Raw genomic sequence first — 19,542 nt, forward strand, 5'->3', positions numbered from 1 at the left:
ACGAATGAGGCAGATCCAGTTGGAACCATTTATGTTGTTGAAAACTCAAGTAGTCCTTTTGAGGAGACCACCTGAGAACTAATCCACCCTCTGATGTCTGACACAGGCTGAGACCCACCTGTGTGGGCCTACACTCCTGAACATTGCCCTCAGGACTTAGTGACTAGATGCTGTGTTGTTTTCTATGGAGCAGAAGAAGAGATGGGGAATAAGAAGGGTAGAACGCAGAATTATGATTATTAGTGTTGCATTTTATAAGAACTACTGTTTAATTTGCTTATTTATGTTTGTTTATTTGCTGATTAGCTCATGGAAAGAGAGGACAGCTCTGATTAGCTCATGGAAAGAGGTCAGCAGGAGAGAGTCCTATTAGTGTAGTATCCAGGCTAAGAATCCCTGCAGTGCCTCAAGTTCCAGAGAGTCACAGAGAATGATAGGCAACCAGGATGTGAGGTACCTCCCTCAGTTTTGCACCTGAGACACTGCCCTTTCTTTGCTATAGCTCTGGCCCTGATGAATAGAGCAATAGCCTCCCAGTCTGTGTGTTGCTGATAGCGGGTACTCAAACCACCTAGATTCTCCATCTGAGCAAACGTTGATAGTGGTGGTTCTCATACTTTAGTAGGTGTCAGAATCACCTGGAGGGCTTTGTTCAAACATAGCTTGCTGGACTACAGCCCTACACGCTCGGATTGAGCAGATCTGGGTTGGAGCTCGAGACTTTGCATTTCTATCAAACTTTCAGGTGGTGCTGATATGACTGGTCTAGGGCTAAACTTTGAGAACCACAGTTATGAATCAGAGCAGTGAAATGATAGGGTCTTACCTCTCAGAAATGTTCAGACATTGCACTGGAGCTCTACATAGTTGCTTAATTAAGAACATCTGTCTTGACCACTGTCGACATCACACGAGTCCTCTCTGCTGATTAGTTATAGCAGCTGGCTCCAGGCAAACTCCAGGCAGCCTTGACTGGTTAGATATTATTTAGAATCACCCTTCACATCATGATGCCTTTTTTAATAATGAATGCTCTATGTTCTAATTCATATACCATTCCTGGAAGTGAAAAACAGTGCAAAAACCCTGGTTGTTCCAAATTGTTGTAAGATATCAAAAATAAAGAAACCCTTACCGGGCACATTTGTTGATCTCGATAAAAGGTCTAATTCAAGAGTGTTCAGAGACAGGAGATCACTTGCCAGCTTCTTTTTTTAGTTTGGTTGTGTCCTCTTCTAGTTCTGAAATATATGGAAGAGAAAAATAGAAGATCTTTACTCTAAAGAAGCTCACCATCTAATAGATGAGACAAACATGCAAATTATTATCTCTGAAGGAGTATCTCACACTTCTATTGGAGTTTCTATGAAGGGAAGACAAGTTCTATCTTTGTGGTTGTCCAGAATGATGGTTGTATGAGGAGCATTTGAGCCCAACTGTGAAGCCTGAGAAATATCCTGATATCCTTGCCATGGTGCCTGACATAATAGATGCTCAGTAAAGTCAGTATTTGCTGCTTGGATGAAAAGCCTGCAGAAGGATGAGAAATTTGTCTACATTTTATCAAGCCTCCCATCTCCCAGTTGGGAGACTTCTGTAGGGTTGCCCTGAATTTGAATGGGATGCTTGTAATGACAGAAAAGGTCTTATCATGTGGTGAGACACAAAATTTTGAAAATCATACAGAGAAAAGGATGCAACTTTTAAGCCATTTTATAACTTCCTTCTTTTATAATTTTGTTGTTTGTATGTTTAGCTACTTGTACTTTAATGTACATTTCTGAAGTCCAGCATCTGATGTCACAGAACAAACTAGAATTTGCTGCCTTTGCCTATAAGGGGAATTGTGCTCTTTAAAATATAATACCAGCTTCCTCCCAGCAGGTTTGCTAGAAAAGGGATTTGTGGTTTTGCTTTAGGCAGTTGTCTTCAAGGCAAGCTTTTTGTGTTTCTGCTGTAGCAGAGCATTTAGTTCACTTCTTGAGATTAATTGATGGCAAGTGGCATTTCTTGCTCTACAAACTCTCAAAACAAAGATCTTTTATAGACTTACCTTGGAGATATTGTAGGTTCAGTTTCATACCAGCACAGCAAAGTTAATATCACAATAAAGCTAGTCACACAAATTTTTTTGGCTTCCCAGTGTCATATAACATATAAAAGTTATGTTTATACTACAATGGAGTCTATCAAATGTATAATAGTATTGTGTCTAAAAATGTACATATCTTAATTTAAAATACTTAATTGCTAAAAAATGTTAGTGATCACCTGGGCCTTCAGTGACTCATAATCTTTAGAGGTTCTTGCCTAAGTGTTGATGGCCACTGACTGATCGGGGGATAGTTGCTGAAGGTTGCTGTGGCAAAGTTTTAAAATGAGACAACAATGAAGATGGCTACATCGATTGATTCTTCCTTTCACAAAAGATTTCTCTGTAGCATGTAATGCTGTTGGTTAGCATTTTACCTACAGTAGCACTTCTTTAAAAATTGGAGTTCATCCTCTCATAGCCTGCCACTACTTTATCAACTAAGTTTATGTAATATTCTAAATCCTATGTTGTCAATTCAGCAGTGTTCACACCATCTTTACCAGGAGTAGAATCCATCTCAGAAAATCATTTTATTTGCTCTTCAGCAAGAAAGAACTCCTGATCCTTTCAAGTTCTATTATGAGATTACAGCAATTCAGTCACATCTTCAGGCTTCACTTATAATTCTCGTTCTCTTGCTATTTCTGCCATATCTGCATTTATTCCCTCTACTGAATCCCTCTGAGCCACAAAGAGAGTTGGAATCAACTTTTTCCAAACTCTTGTTAACGTTGATGTTTTGGCATTCTCCTAAAAGTTGTAAGTGTTCTTAATGACTTCTAGAATGATAAATCCTTTTCAGAAGGTTTTCTATTTATTTTATCCAGGTACATCAAAGGAATCACTGTCTATGTTAACTAGGCCCTTACAACCTACCTGTAGTTTTCTTTCTTAATAATAAGACTTGAAAGTCTAAATTATTTTTTGACCCATGGGCTGTGGAATGGTTGTTGCATTTGCAGGCAGGAGAATAAAATTAATTTGCTCTTGGGTGATCAGCTGCAATGAGCGGTAAGATTTTGAAAGGAATCTTTTTTTCTGAGTAGTAGGTCTCAAAAATGGGCTTAAAATATTCAGTAAATCATACTGATGTATAGATGTGTTGTCTTAAAGCTTTGATTTTCTATGGATAGAGCACAATCAGAGTAGATTTAGCATAATACTTAAGAGCCCCCAAATTTTCAGAATGGTCGGTGAGCATTGGCTTCAACTTAAAGTCACCTGCTGCATTAGCCCTTAAGAAAAAGGTCATCCTGTACTTTGAAGCTTTGAAGCTAGGCATTGGCTTCTCTCTATGAAAGTACTTGATGGCATCTTTTTCAGCAGAAGTCTGTTTTGTCTCCATTGCAACTCTGTTGCTTAGTGTAACCATCTTTATCAATTATCTTAGCTAGATCTTCTGGGTAACTTGCTGCAGTTTCTCCATCAGCACTTGCTGCTTCACCTTGCACTTTAATGTTATAAAGATGGCATCTTTCCTTATATCTCATGAACTGCTAGCTTCCACCTTTGTTTCTGCAGCTTCCTCACCACTCTCAGCCCTCTTTGACTTGAAGGGAGTTAGGCTTTTCTTTAGATTAGGCTTTGGCTTAAGGGAATATTGTGGCTTGTTTGACCTTCTATGCAGATCACTCAAACTTTCTTCACATCAGCAATAAGACTGATTTGCTTTCTTATCATTCAGTGCTCACTGGATTGCACTTTTAATTTCTTCAATAACTTTTCTTTTGCATTCACAACTTGACTAATCGTTTAGTGTAAGAGGCCTAGCTTTTGGCCTGTCTCAGCTTTTGACATGCCTTCCTCACTAAGCCTAATCATTTCTAGTTTTTGATTTAAAGTGAGAGGCATGTGACTCTTTCATTTGAACAGTTAGAGACCATTAGAGGGTTATAAATTGGCCTAATTTCAAAATTGTTGTGTCTCAGGGAATAGGGTGGTTCAAAAAGAGACAGAAAGACAGGGAATAGCCAGTCAGTGGAGCAGTCAGAACACACACAACATTTATCAATTAAGTTAGCCCTCTTAAGTGGGCACAGTGTGTAGCATCCCAAAATAATTACAGTAGTAGAAACAAAGATCACAGATTATCAATAACAGATATAATGCCAATGAAAACACTTGAAATATTGTGAGAGTTACCAAAATGTGACACAAAGACACAAACTGAGAACATGCTGTTGGAAAACTTGTATTGACAGACTTGCTTGATGCAGAGTTGCCACAAACCTTCAATTTGTAAAAAAAAAAAAAAATTAAATTATATATATTATTATATACATATATATCTGTGAAGCACAAGAACACACAGTATGCCTGAATTCTTTATTTGAAGTCAAGCATGCCGAATTTCTAACTGCAAACATTGGAGATGTGGACAGAGATACAAGTAGAGTAGTTATGACAGGGGCTTCTCTGTTGATATAAAAAGGTGGGTCTTCAGATATTTGAGACATGACAAAAATTTACCCATCCTTAATTGAATCTCGAGTCCCCTCTTAGCACATCGTCCTGACAAGGGCTGTGGGGTAATTTTCTACTGATCATTTGCCTATGCTGTGCATTACATAAATGCCTGTGATGCTGGTTTCCCTCTCTCTGCAGTTTAAGGCACTGTGGCTTGGGGTGCTGTGATGGAGAATGAACAAGATACAGCTGCCTCCTGCAAGGGGGAAGTGTGTGGGGTGAGGGCCCAGCAGCACTGGCCTCTGGTCAAGCGTATCTTTCTGCTAAAGCCTTGCCTCTCCTCTCACTGACCGTGCTGCCTGAGCCACTGCACTTATCCACTCTGTTTCTCTTCTACACTCATGGCTTGATAATAGCAGAAATTACCCATGGCCCTATATCTTTGAAGAAGATATTGTGTGTTACTAATGTATTTCCATGTATTCCTAAAATAGTGGCAGGATGCTTTTTCTCTTTAAATGGACAGGAAAAGACCTAAGATTCAAGAAGGGCAGCCAGGGCCATCAGCTGGAATATGGGATACATTGTGCTTGTTTTTCTGCAAGGTTTACTATTGTGTTAACTTGCTAGGAATGCTGTAACAAAGTACCAGAGACCCAGTGTCTTAAACAGCAGAAATTCATTTTCTTACAGTTCTGGAGGCTTGAATCCCAAGATCAAAGTCTCAGCATGGTTAATTCCTTCTTGGGGACCTGAGGGAAGAATTTGACCCAGGCCTCTGTCCTTGGTTTATAGATCTCTGTCTTTTCCCTCTGTCTTCCCTTTGTGTGTATCTGTGTCCAAATTTCCTTCTCTTATAATGATACCAGTCATATTAGATTAGGGTCTACTTTAATGACCTTATTTTAACTGTATTATCTCTTTAAAGATTGTATCTAAAAATATGATCACATCCTGAGGTCCTGGGGGTTTGGACTTCACAATCAAATTTGGGATGGAGGAGTATACAATTCAGCCCCAAAATAAGGCATCTGCATTGACAAAGTTGTAAGTGACAAGTGAGCCTTGAATTAATGATGGTACATTTTAGGGAAGTTATGAATTACTTTGTGAATGGAAGAAATATATAATATCATTACCATATGGAAGACAATATCTAATATTTGTCCTTGGTTCCAAAAAAGTAGTCTTTGAGAAGTTATCAGAGAGCCTTTGGAAGAGGGTATCTTTATCATTATATAAACCTAAGATGTTGGGATGCCTTACTCGGGTAGATTTCTCATGATCCACCTTTCCACATACAACAAACTTCCAGATTCCCCTGGGTCTTTCTGGATCACAACATTGTTGGTTGGTGTGCTCAGTGGCAAGTACTTTTACTTTCTTCTGGTAATATAAGATCTAGAAATCTCAATTTAGAAGCAGAAGCCCTTGTAGGCTAGTGACTCTTCACTCTCCACCTGTGCCAGAGATCTTTCTGTAGCATAAGTCAGTCCAAGATAATGGAAATTGCTGAAGGAGCAAACATGGTGAAAACATTTATCCTATCTGGTCTGAAGTCGTTACAGACTCGCTTGTTGCTGGAATAGATCATATTCCAAGCTTTCTCCCATACTGTGGAATCCAGTGAATGTGAACTAGGGCTGGCCTTTACTAGAACTATAAAATAATCAATTTCCAATGCTTATCTCCCATCTTTGCTCCAACAACTTTTCTTCACCTACTCAGTGCCCTCTGGCCTTTTGGTGTCCTACAATGGTCCAATACTTCCAAAATTCTTCTAGTTACTTCTCTCCCCCACTGAGAGCACACTGCACTGCTTCAAGCCTTAAAGATTTTCTAGGCTAACCCAACCTTTATAACCAAATCATCTCTCTATCCCTAGCTCTTCTGGAATGTCTCAAATGATAGGAACCCATTGCCTTAGAAAACAATTCATTTCTTTAAAGTTCTCAATTTTTATAACATTATTCCTTGTTGGAAACAGATTTCTGTTCTGTTTAAATCTCATGCATCATTCCTAGTCTACTCTCAGTCACTCATACTCAATCTGTTGAAACCACCTCTGTTTGACCACCATTATACATCTGCAGACAGCTGGTATTCCTGACCTAAGTCTTCTAGACCTTAGGTCAGACAACACTATATCCAACATCCTCAACTATGGTTTGGGGTGTCATTCTGACCTTTTTTATTTGGGCTTCAATTCTCTGAGTGAATCTTAATGGCCGTTAGTGAATCAACATTAAAATATGCTGAGATTCTTTCTTGTTCATGGCTCATATCAAATGCTATTTTCTTTGTGAAGCCTTTTTTTTTTTGAGTCGGAGTCTCACTCTGTTGCCCAGACTGGAGTGCAGTGGCCGCTCCTGGCCACCGCAACCTCGACCTGCTGGGCTCCGGCGATCCTTCCGCCTCAGCCTTCCAAGTAGCCGGAATTACAGGCATGCGCTACCACACCCGGCTGATTTTTTGATTTATTGTAGAGATGAGGTCTCACTGAGAGACGGGTCTCAAACCCACGGGCTCAGGCAATCCACTCACCTCAGCCTCCCAAAGGCACAGGATTACAGGCTGAGCCACCGAGCCCGGCTGTGAAGCCTTTTTAATTGTTATTCTCATACAACCTCGTACTTTGCTATAACACTTACCACCATGTACCATAACTGTTGATTTAAAAAATTTTCCCCCTCCTCTCTTTGATGAGGGACTTTGCCTTAATCATTACTGTATCCTCAATTCCTGGCTTCGAATAGGGGATTCATATTTACTAGTTGCTTTACTAATTCAAGGAGCTGAAGTTAGAATTCCAGGTACCATGACTGGTCAGAAAAGGAAATCTCTTTGGGGAGAGTTTTGATGTTGCTCAGATCAGACCCTTAGGAAGAAATCTTGGATGATTTATATTTAAATTACCCAACAGGACAGGATGAGAGATTTTTGGGGAGTAGTGTGTAGTATGGCATACCTCTGAGACTTCCTGGATGCTTCTGGATGTGCCAATACAAATCATGGCTGTAGTCTTAGTGTCAGATTATACCTGGTTTCTCCAAGCACCGCCCCAGTTAAGAAAGCTTGGCCTTAGCTGTCTTTTTATTTTCCCTGAGAGGTGACTGATCATCAGGCTTGCTTATTTACTTTTCTAAGATGAAAATTGTAGGCCACTCTTACCGAGGACTGATTCTATTCCAGAAAGGACTAAATGTACCACATCAAAATGTATCTCCTCTTCTCCAAAGCACATATTTTCTAAAAGGAATTTTTCCCCCCAGCTTGCTGTATCATTTGCTTGCTTGCTGAGATTATATGAGCATAGTCTTGGGTATCTTTTAAATGCACTGGGGTCAGATCTTAGATCTTCCTATGATAACTACTTTCTTTCCAACCAGTAGACAGGGCAAGAGAATTTGAACCTGGCTCTATATCTTTGGGAAAAGTTTATTAGCTTTCCATTGAGTTCCTGTTGCAACTTAAATATGTTCTTCAAGGACTGGAATGAGTTTTTTGTTTGTTTTTTTTATTTTCTTTACCCTCTTCTCTATGGTGGCTTCTGTCTACCTACCTATTCCAGATAATATTGGATCTTTGTGGAACTATTACAGATTCCTCAAGGACAAAAAAAATCCCTCAAAATTTGTCCTCACCTGGATCTATGACCAGTTCTTATCAGCAACTGCTTTTTTATTTTACATCTTTGACCGAGTTTGGTATTTGAAAGGTAGTCTGGTGGTTTACAACACTTCTAGGCCTCCCTAACAATTAGCTACTGAGATGCTATTTTGAGTTGGATTGTTCTTCTCCTTTTAAGATCAGATATGACAGTTCCTATAGCAATCTAGCATGTTTGTTGAAGATAACTTTGCAGGACTGTTTCATATGGTATTTGTCATTTGGTACAGTCCAAAAGCAAATTCCCAGGCATAAATTAATGCAGTGAGAGCATTTTCCCATCTTATGTGGGAATGAGGAGTATCTTGGGAGAGCCATGGTATATATTCAAACATTTAATTTTAGGTCTGTGGGCCGTGTAAGAGAGATTGTGGTCCCATTCTCTGTGTTTTGGACATATAATTGAGAAGGGTCAGAGGAATGTCAGAGGGAGAAATACTAAAAAACTAAATAGCCTGGCGCTGTGGCTCACACCTATAATCCCAGCACTTTGGGAGACCAAGGTGAGAGGATTGCCTGAGCTCACAGGTTTGAGACCAGCCTGGGCAACTTGGTGAGATCTCATCTCTACAATAAGTCAAAAAATTAACCAGTGTCGTGGCACGTGGCTATAGTTCTTGAAAGGCTCAGATGGAAGGATTATCTGAGCCCAGCAGGTCAAGGCTGCAGTGGCCATCAGTGTGCTACTGTCCTCCAGCCTGGGTGACAGAGTGAGACTCCACCTAAAAAAACAAACCCCAAACTGAATGAAGGTCACTCTTTGCTGCCTGCAATAGGTAATTTAATAGATCAAATCACTTTACAACAAATTTCTGGAATTTGAACGTATTTATATTTTCTGTCTTGGGTTGACAGTATTATTCAGGAAAGATATCTCTATTGCAAGAATAGCTAAGTATGTCTGGAATAGTGTCCTAATTATACGTGGTCAATTTTGTAGAAACCAACAATAACTTTCCCCGAAACTGAGGTACTGAATCACTATCAGAGATAGAATCATGGACATTGAATATGATCCAAGATGCAGGAGTTTATTTGTTATGCTGTGAATTTGTTATACCTGCCTGATCCTATTGCAATTCCTGAGGTTGACAGTGAGGCTGTGCCACTCCACTGGAGGTGAGGCCCTTATGGAAGCATCTTCTTTTTCCTATAAACAAGGCAAGAGAGGGCAATGTCGCCCTGAGAATTTAAGACAAGTTTATTAAGATGCACTTGAGCTTGAGGCTCTCATCCAAAGAATGCCATAGTTGAGAGATGAAGGTGGGAGTAAAGGGGGACCATCATTGGATGGGTAATACGAATACAGTTGTCAAGGCAAGGAGAGAGGGTGTTGTTTAGTATTGAAATCATGTATTCCAGATGTGGGCATTTGGTAGTCAATCTGCTCTGAAGTGACATGCTGCTGAATCTTTAAAGGGCTTCAGCCGGGGAGAGCAAAATCTGATTGGGCAAATTGCTAAAATATTTAAAGTGCAGCCTGTTAAAGCTTTTACTGCGAAGAGCATCACGTCAGAAGTTGTAGTCAGAAAGAGCAAGTAATTGGCTTTCCATCCTCATGCCAGTCAGTCAGCATGAGGCTCTATTCCTATTCCTTCCTCTTCATTGCCAATGCTAATAGCAACCCTGTGGGGGTGTGTGTATGTGTGTATGTGTGTGCTAGGGAGATAGAATCACTGGTAAAATGAGAGGAAGAGGGAACCATAAAAAGGGAGACTGAATCCACAAAATGGTAGGAAGACCATTTAGGAAAAGAGGATCAGGAGAAAGGCAGAATTATTCCCTGACAAATGTCAGCTGTTTCCCGATGGGGGTGGGGGTGGTTTGGGAGAGTTGTCTTTCAAAGGATGGGTTTTGCAAGCAGAAGGATGGCCTTCAGTGACAACCACTTCCTCTGCACCTTTCATCTCCTCTGAGATGTAACTCAGGGGGCACTTTCCATTTATAATTTATCATATTTTCCACTTAAGTTTTCCTGTCCTTTTCTCCCCAGGCACGACCCCTTGTTAATTCCTGGCAATGATCAGATTGACAACATGGACTCCAACGTGAAGAAATATGACTCTACTGGGATGTTTCACTGGTGTGCACCCAAGGAGATAGAGAAAGTTATCCTGGTGAGTCAGGGACCATGGAACCAATATCATCAGCTACATTTACTAGGAATGAGGTTTTCTTAACTAGATAATGGGATGATACAGTCCCTGGTTCTGATTATATTTGATGATTGAACATTTGAACATAGACAGAAGCAGCTAGAACTCTGATCAGAACAGAGACAATATTCAGAATTTATAATCTCCAAATATTTATTGGCTCATTGCAATAGTGACTGATCATATGTTCTGTGAAAGGCATTATAGGAGGCAGTATTTATATAATTTCTGTGGACATGGCTCTGGGGTTAGTGCCTGCCTATGCTGCTTAGTAGCTCCATGGTCCTGGGCAAGTCATTTGAGTCTTTGTACTTCAATTCTCTTATCTATAAAAAGACAAGATGAAAATGACCCTAATTCATAGGGTTGTGGTGAAGATTAAAACCCAACACATGACTTAGTAAAGTTACCTTATTATTCTTATTATTAAATGCCTTGAAGAAATCTAAATGCTGCCTGGATTGTTTTTTTTTTTATAAACATGTTTTGTATTCTTATAGATAATAGCTATGCATATTTCTGGTCCTTCTTAGAACATGTTATAGACAGGTAGATGCACTTGCTGATGATCACAATGATTAACCAGCCCTATTTCATGGCTGGATTGTGAACATCTTTATATAGCAGTGGGCTCTCCCAGTCTGACCCAGGAATGTCAGTAGAGATAACAATCCATTCTGCTCCCTGCCCTTGTCCTATTAACAGCTTTACGTATTAATGCCTGCATCAGCTTTCCTACAGTTTATTGTCTTGCTAATCCATGAAAAATGGATTAATAATCAGGAAAGTGAGACAGAAGGGTTCTTTTTCCCCTGTGCTTCTAATCCCCAGATTGCTGTGAGCCTGTTCCTTTCTGTGAGCCAGAAAAATCCTATCATTTTTGATGTCAGGACCACCGTTCCTAAACAAGGATGTTCCATGTCCTCAGAATGGCTTTGTACTCGAATATACCAGATTTTCCCTGTGTTTTATTGCCGTGTGATTTTGCAACTTAGTTATAAGCAAGCATTACAAGTCAATATGCCATCACACTGGATGCTGTCTCAGAGGTGTGAATGTTGCAGGCAAAAGCACAGAAAGTTAGAATTCTCAGCAAACAGCTATATTTCGACTGACCAGGAGTGCAAATGGTTCTACCTGTAAAGTTCTCCTTCTACCTGCAAAGCTATGTACACTTTGATATTGTATTCATGGCACTTTTGCTCTGGTGGTCTAAACTTAACCTGGGGTGTGACCACCTATGGCAGATCATAGGTGGGTTACCCTATCTGAGTGTCAGGATTTTAATAACTTATCTAGATAGATATTCCTGGGGTATACTTGTCAGCTGACATCTGATCAACTTTTCCTGCCAGCATGAAAAAGTTCAGGAAGGTGAGTTACTATCTCTCATATCTGGAAAATAACATCACTTAAGAAAACATTTATAAGGGGCTACTATGTGCTACAAAATGTTCTTGTTGCTGGAGATAAAACCCCCAACTACTGCTGTCATTGAACTTGTGTTTCAGTAGGGAACAAGAATATCTCCTGGTAGATAAATGGGCACATGATAACATTTTAGATATTATAAGGTGCTATGAAAAGGTAAATAAAGCAGGGTCATGGACATGAAAGACTGGAAGGTGCTGTTCAGACAGTGTGATCCAAGAAGCACTCTCTAAAGTAACACTGGACTGGAGATGAGAATGACAGAAAGGGCCAACTACATGAAGATGCTTTGGGGTTGTGTATACCCACTTGGCACAGGACACTCACTGCTTTGGGAATCAAATACAGAAATGTTCCCAGTTGTGAGCAAATCGCCATATAATTAGAAAGAAGCTGTAAACTATAACCATGAAACAGTATGTTTAAAACTCAGTGATAAGAGACAGAATGCTATTCACATCTAGGGGAGAAAGGCTAGCATGTGTGTAAGTGGCCAGCAAAGTCCCATCACATACAGACTGCACTTGGAAGAGGTTTAAGGCTATACAGCCAAGCTTGGGTTAGACCTTGAAGGATGCATAGCAAACACAAGATGGAAAGAGAAACACATGAGTAGTTTCTCTAGTGGGTCATAAACCTGGAAGAATCAATCTTTCCAGGGCTGAGGCTCAGGAATTAATGTTTTGCAGGGTTCTCCAGGTGATGCTGCAGTGGCATCTGAGGATAGATGTTTTGAGCCCCAGCTCTAAGCTCCCAGTGTCAGCACTTATGCCTTGACCACTCTGCTTACTGGTGCCTTCCCCACCTCCTCATTCTAGAATTCCAGCTTCCACCCTGGAACCAGTTTGTATGCCTCTGGCTTCATGAAGGGAGCTAGCCTTCCAGGTGACCTGGCCAATTAAAAATAACTAGGAGCCCCATCACAGCACATTAGAGTGGTTGACTCTCTGCTGGTGGTACCCCAGCACTCACACTTCTATGCGGCCCAGGTAACTAACTCGGGGTCTTCTCCAGAAAGTGGTGAGATGTGATGTGAGCTCCCCAGTGAGTCCTCCTTGGTCACAGTTTATAAGGCATTTCTTACAGCCTGTATCTCAGGTTTCCCTGGACTGTTACAGAGGGAAACCAATAATGGTGACAGCCCCTGCTTTATTCTAACGATCAGGGAGTGAAAGTTAGCTTCCGCCTCTCCTTGGGGGTTACTGTAATAACCCTGACATTGTCATGAATTGCAATATTGGCATTTAAACAATCAATGCACTGGTCAATTCCAGGGATTAAATCAAGCAGAGTTTGATATGTGCAGTGGACATAAATATGCCTCCCTTAAAGCATTGTAAGCCACATGGGGCCATCCAGGCATGCAGTGGGTAGGCAGAGATGGGAGGCACCAGACCAGAAGAAGAGGCAGAGACAGGCTCACAGATGGCCTCCTTGCATTGTCCTCTTCACTACCACTGTGAGCCAAAGGAAAGGGCCAACACAGCTAACTATTTGTATTTCCTGGGAAGTTGGGGTTCTCCTCTAAATGGGGTGATTATGTTCTTTTATTTGTCTCCTTTGAATATACAGGTCTGGAGTTTTAAGAAGATATTGACCTGTTGCTCTTACTGATCTATCCCTAGCACATTTTAATAATTATTTGGGGGCATTGGTCTTTCACTGAGTGACATATACTAAGTGAACCCCTCCAAGAATGTCCTTGGGAACCACAAAGCAGCGTTGGACAGGGGTCAGCAAACTTTTCCTGGAAAAGGTCATATGAATATCATGAGGGACCTATGATCTCTGTTGCAACTGATCAGCTCTGCTGGTGTAGCATAAAAGTAGCCATGGGCAATACATAAAATTATGAGCTTGAGAGAGTGCCAATAAAACTTTATGGGAACTTGAATTTCTTATCATATTCACCTATCATGAAATATTATTTTGATTTCTTTTCAATCATTTTGAAGCATAGAAGTCATTTTTAGCTTGTTGGGTGTACAAAAGCACATGGTGGGCCAGATTTAGCCCATGGGACATAGTTTGCAACCTTTGTTTTTGAGTAGCATGTTCCACCTGCTGGCGCGGTGAGATATTGACATCTCACTGATAAATCTAGAACTCCAAACTCAAATTTCTCAAGCTGAGCCCAACACGGGAATCTGGCCTTTTTGTTATCTCAGCAAGAGAGCCAGAAAAGGCAGCTCATTTTTTATCAACAATTTTATAAAAATTAAGACTTTCTTTTCCCTTTTATCTCTTTGCCCTCCAACTCTCAAATCACTATGAAAGATCTACTCACATATATCTATGGCATATCTTTCTTAAATCTTTTGTCAAAGAAGGTAGCAATATGTGTGGATATATGTTTAGATAGATTTATTACATAAGTATAACACATAAACTCATACTAAAGTTACAGATCTATATGGCATATAGATAACAGTGATGAAATAAAAACAATAGCACATAGCAAGTACTCAGCAAATGTTTACTTAGTTCTTTGCACAAATGGCTTTTTCATTCCTTACAACAGCCCTGTGAGGTCTTGTCTCCAACACTCACATACCTTTCCCTATTGCAGACTCGAAGTGAAGCTGCCATGACCGTGCTGAGTGGCCATGTTGTGGTCTGCATCTTTGGCGATGTCAGCTCAGCCCTGATTGGCCTTCGGAACCTGGTGATGCCCCTGCGTGCCAGCAACTTTCATTACCACGAACTCAAGCACATTGTGTTTGTGGGCTCAATTGAGTACCTCAAGCGGGAATGGGAGACGCTGCATAACTTCCCAAAAGTGTCCATATTGCCTGTAAGTCCAAGGTCACATTATTGATGCCTTTTCTTCTTCTTTTCATTCACAAAAGAAAATCCCAGATGGATGTAATAGTTGTAGCTTTGATTGTGCCTCTGCTTCTTCATCTGGGTATGGGCCTGAGGACTCAGCACTTCCCCTATGCTCTGTCTAGGAAAATCCAAACCCTGGGAGACCTTATTAAAAGGAATTTGCAGCCAAGTTCAGTCCCTTATCAGGGATGAAGTTTAACTTGCATCAAATGTATTAACCATATCAGTGTCTAAATACTCTCTTGCTCCTGTCTACATAAAACCTGGAGCATTGCAGTACTGTGATGCTTATAGCAAGAACTGACTTACAAAAATATTTATAGCATTTACTTATGGCACTGAAAATACTTGGAGAAACCTTGATATGTACCACATTCCATTTTTAACTAAATAAATATAAACAATCGAATTCTTTATTTCTACTCTACAGAAGGCCAACCCCAACTGCAGCCACCCTCTAAACCCTATTCATTTAGAAGCCCAGCAACGTTTTCATGGTTGTGTGTGTGTGTGTGTGTGTGTGTGTGTGTGTATGACATTCTTGATTGCAAAACACTAGGACCCCAATCTAAAAGTAACAGTTTCAAACTCCACAACTTAATGTGAAGATATGGGATACATGATTTAAGAGTCATGTAACTACTCCCTAATCATAATCAATGTATTTTCCACAAACTTTAAAAAATGCTAGAGTGGTGTATATTTCAGCATTGATATAACTCTCTGTGTCACAAATATCACTTATCCTCCAAACATATTTCTTATAAGTCCCTAAAACTGAGGAATATGGATTTCTCTAAATGTCAAAAGGTCTGGATTTTCCCCCACTTAAGGAACTAAAATCTATTATTTTTATTTTTGGCTCTAGGAACTCAGAAATGGGGGGGAGGGAAGAAGTCAAATGACATAAATCATTAAAGAACACATAAGGATCTAACCACAAGTAGTACTTATTACTCATTAGTAGCCGCCATTTGTCTTTACATAAGGTCTGGCTCAATAGGGGCTCAATAAGTATTTAAAGGAGTGAGAAAAATATCAGACAGATGTCTTTTGAATGTAGAGCCCAAAACCCACTGCCTTAGTGAACACATGTACTTGAGAATAGTCAACTATAGAGAAACACATAGTCATACACAGAGAAGAGCATACACATACATGACACTTTGCTAATTTCAGAAATATGGTAAATCTGATTATGTATTTCCATGATTTTCTTCCAGTGTGTGCTCTTTCACATGGTCCTTGACCTCTAAAAGTGTCTTATGATTTTGCTAGGCTACCTGAGTGTGTGTGTGTGTGTGTGTGTGTGTGTGTGTGTGTATGGAGAGTGTTGGGCGTGCATGTGATGCTTAATATTTGTATGTACACATTGTATGTACATGTGTATGTTTTTTCCTTCTGCATGCTTTTGTACACGTTCGCTCAATCACCTTCATATATATGAATGGGATCTCATATTTGAAGATTCTTTTCAAACCCTCCAAAATTTAGTATACTTAAGCACAACAGATTTTTACAAAATGGGTCTTCACCTATGTCTTCACACAGTTCATTGTTTAAAGAGTACCCTACATATAGAGCCAGCCAAGAGAAACACAAGAGGTTTCTATGCATGTCATTTGTATTTCTTGTGGTTTGAAATCATGTGCATACAACTGTACAGGGATTGCCTTATATCACAATTACTGCTGGCTTTCCTACAAGGTGAAAATTGAAAGAATATGGATGCAGGCAATTGAAGCTTATGCATTGGCAAAATGATTCAGGAAGTTGGTCAGACATTTTGTATCAAGAGATCACAAGACAAGAGACCATTTTTTCCTTCTCTCAAAAGACACTTCTCCAGAGTTTGGAACCAGCAGCGTCCCAGCAGCACCCACAGTGCTAAATGCCCCTTCCTCCATAGTTTTACTTTGCAGTGATATTTTGGGGACTGAGAATAGATTCATGACTGTCACTGAGTCTACAGGGTATAATGTTCACTATCTGGAGAATGGACCACCTGCGACCCAAATCCCCACCATAATACAATAGGTCCATATAATGAATGCACGTGGAGAGGGTTGCTGGGCTCCATCTCTGCAGCCAAGTCCCATCCTCTCAGAGTCACTTCTCCAGAAAGAGGGATAAGTGAAAGACATCCTGGGATATAAGGTGGTTGTCAAAGTCTCATCCTACATAGTCAGTGCGTTCAAGGCATCTCGAGTCTCCATGAAGGCAAGACAGAAGCTAGATTCAGGCTTGAGGACCATTGAAGCTAGTAGCCCCAAAATGATGCTGCACGGCCACTGGGGAGCTATGACATGGGATGGCCTGATTAGTTTTGCTGTGGCTCCTCCTGGGGACACAGAGCATGTGGAGATCATGGCCCCACCCTTCAACACTAACCCTTCTATTTTACCTATGGTTATATTCTGGGACTGTATATCATTACTTCTTGCATCTAGTTTTTTTCCACTTCTTTTGTGGTTGTTGTTTTAATGTTTAAAAAAATCTATTTACAGGCTTATTTATTTTTAATTGTACCAGTAATATACAAATATGTTCTTTTTATAAAATATTCAAACGATACAGATGTATATAAAGTCAAAAGCAAACTTCCCCCTTTATCCCTCAATCCTATTTCTCTCCCCAGAGATAATTACTGTTTTTAGTTTAGTGAGCATTTTTTCTGTATTTTCTCTCTGAATTTAGATACATTTATAAATATACAGTTTTATTTTGTGTTTTTTTTAACATAAATGAAACTATGCTTTTAAAATTACTCTAGAACTTTTTTTTCACTTCCCCCTATACTGAGAGATCCTTCCAAGCTGATGCCTACGTGGAGAGCTAGCTCAGTCTCTTTGCCTGCTGCCCATCTTTCCATTGATGACATGCCTCAAAGTATATTTAACCATTCCTATGTTGTCAGGCAATTAGGTCATTTCTTTATTTTTTTTTCTTGCTGAAAAAATGCAATAAAATGATATGACCTGAAGTTTAACTTGTTTCCATCTCCTCTTTGCAAGACCCACATTAATGCTACCCTTTTCCAGAGTCCCCTCACTAAGCAGAGCTTCCAGCCTCACCTCACCCCTCCATGCTCACGAGTCATTTCCCCTTGGCTGCATCAGAGCTGCCGTCTTTTGCTTGAGACAGAAGTGACCTGCTATTAAATAAACAGGCATTTGAAACCCACCCCCTTGTTACTTTCGGAAAGCCAGAGGTTGCCACAGGACAGTTACTTAAATCAAGACAATTTTCAGGCAGGAAAAAGATGTAGAACCCTAGCATTATTCGTCTCCCGTGTTTGTTAGTAATGGCTTGATTGAGTATTGAGAGCAAGCCTAAAATGCTGCCATCAGCACTGACTACCCTTTAGATTAGCACACAGCTCCTATTCCCTTGAATGCAGTTAGGCCAGCTTAATGTCAAGGCATAAAAAAGATACTTGTTAAATAATTTCCCAAAGCTCCAACTCAATCTTTAATTTGTGTTTTTTTTTCTCGTTCCCTCTCCTCTCTCTGTCTCACTTTTGCTTCCTTTCTCTCTCTCTCTCTCTCTTTCCTCTATGCCAAAGGGTACGCCATTAAGTCGGGCTGATTTAAGGGCTGTCAACATCAACCTCTGTGACATGTGCGTTATCCTGTCAGCCAATCAGAATAATATTGATGATACTTCGCTGCAGGACAAGGAATGCATCTTGGCGTCACTCAACATCAAATCTATGCAGTTTGATGACAGCATCGGGGTCTTGCAGGCTAATTCCCAAGGTAAGGACAGCCTGTAATACTTCTTTGCTGTGCCTACGGGGGACAGGGGCTGGCAAGAGGGATATCCTTCACTCAGTAATTCAAAGAGGCTCACATCAGCCTGCCTGGAAGTGAAACCTGTGGTTGCTGTGATGGCTTTCAAAGGGGCATCTACAGACTCTTCTTGCCATCCCAGGATACAAGCTTGAGACCTGGTCACCTACACACAGGCCAGGTTGCCTTTCCAGAGGATAAAAAAAAAAAACAATCTTTAAATGGTCACCCCCTCAGCTTTCTCAAACAGTGGCTTTATGAAAAGTGTCATCAGCAAAATGTCAGCTCTGAAAAGATGCTGGCTGCACAATTTCTAATGTTTCCTCCCAGTATATATTTTTATCCTTGAGTTGGGATGGGGGTCTTAAGCTTTGCTTTTGTTAGAGCTGCCTCTAGGACTTGCTGACCGAGGGATGGTGATCTCTGGAGAGTGGCGACTCTATAGACACTTAAAGTCACTTAGCAAGAGGTGACACTTGTCAGCCCACACATTTTTGTACAGCAGACACAACAGGCTTAAATGACACACATCTGCCTTCCTGTTCTGCCCCCAATCTTTTCTGTCATTTGCTCTGGGATCCTGGGCATGTGGTTACAAGTAAAGATATTGTCTAGAGCTCTCAGAGAGTCAGCACAGCAAAATCCCGTAACAAATGACCTCCGTAATCAGGATCTGGCAGGATAGGATACTAAGCATTTTCCTCTGAGTGACACTTCTGTGTAGGTTTGCCATGAACTGTAGTGTTGTTGTCATATGTGGTCTAGTGGAGGTTTACCATTGGCTGCTTGATGGGGGCCCGAATCCCATCAGTCCAGGATGGAAGGCTGAAGGAGTACAGTCTATGAAAATATGGTACTGGGATAGAAAGCACTACCTCATTTATAGTTGGGAAAGTGTCTGGCCCTTTCCCATGCAGGGCTTTCTAGAAGCTCCATTGGATCAGGCAGCCTGGATTTGTGTTCTCTGTCATCTTCGTCTGGCACCACCACCACCTCCTTCTACCATCTACTCAGCACTGTGGCAAAGCTAGGAACAATTGTTTCTAGAATTCTCTTCCCTGCATGCTTCTGGGCTGGAGTTACCCAGTGGGAGAAGGAGAAATTTAGAAAGTGGAAGAGAAATAGAGGCCTTGGTTCTTTGGAGGCAGCTGTAGCCAGACCCTGA

The 19,542-nt window shown here is 40.6% G+C and overlaps 1 protein-coding gene across 1 annotated transcript in view; it reads left to right on the forward strand.

The window, feature by feature from the left end:
• The window catches only part of KCNMA1 (potassium calcium-activated channel subfamily M alpha 1), a gene marked incomplete at its 3' end in the record, with an annotated part of 543,667 nt that extends 525,323 nt beyond the window's left edge, over positions 1-18,344 (forward strand). Inside the window, exons 33-35 of the mRNA XM_021712861.1 lie at positions 10,164-10,287; positions 14,327-14,551; positions 18,152-18,344. Of these exons, the coding sequence (XP_021568536.1) occupies positions 10,164-10,287; positions 14,327-14,551; positions 18,152-18,344 (542 nt within the window). The remainder of the gene's footprint in view (positions 1-10,163; positions 10,288-14,326; positions 14,552-18,151) is intronic.
• Between the last annotated feature and the right edge of the window lie 1,198 nt (positions 18,345-19,542).

The sequence above is a fragment of the Carlito syrichta genome, unplaced genomic scaffold (genome assembly GCF_000164805.1).
Source record: "Carlito syrichta isolate Samal-C Ts95f unplaced genomic scaffold, Tarsius_syrichta-2.0.1 Scaffold303673, whole genome shotgun sequence".
Classification (NCBI taxonomy): Eukaryota; Metazoa; Chordata; class Mammalia; order Primates; family Tarsiidae; genus Carlito; species Carlito syrichta.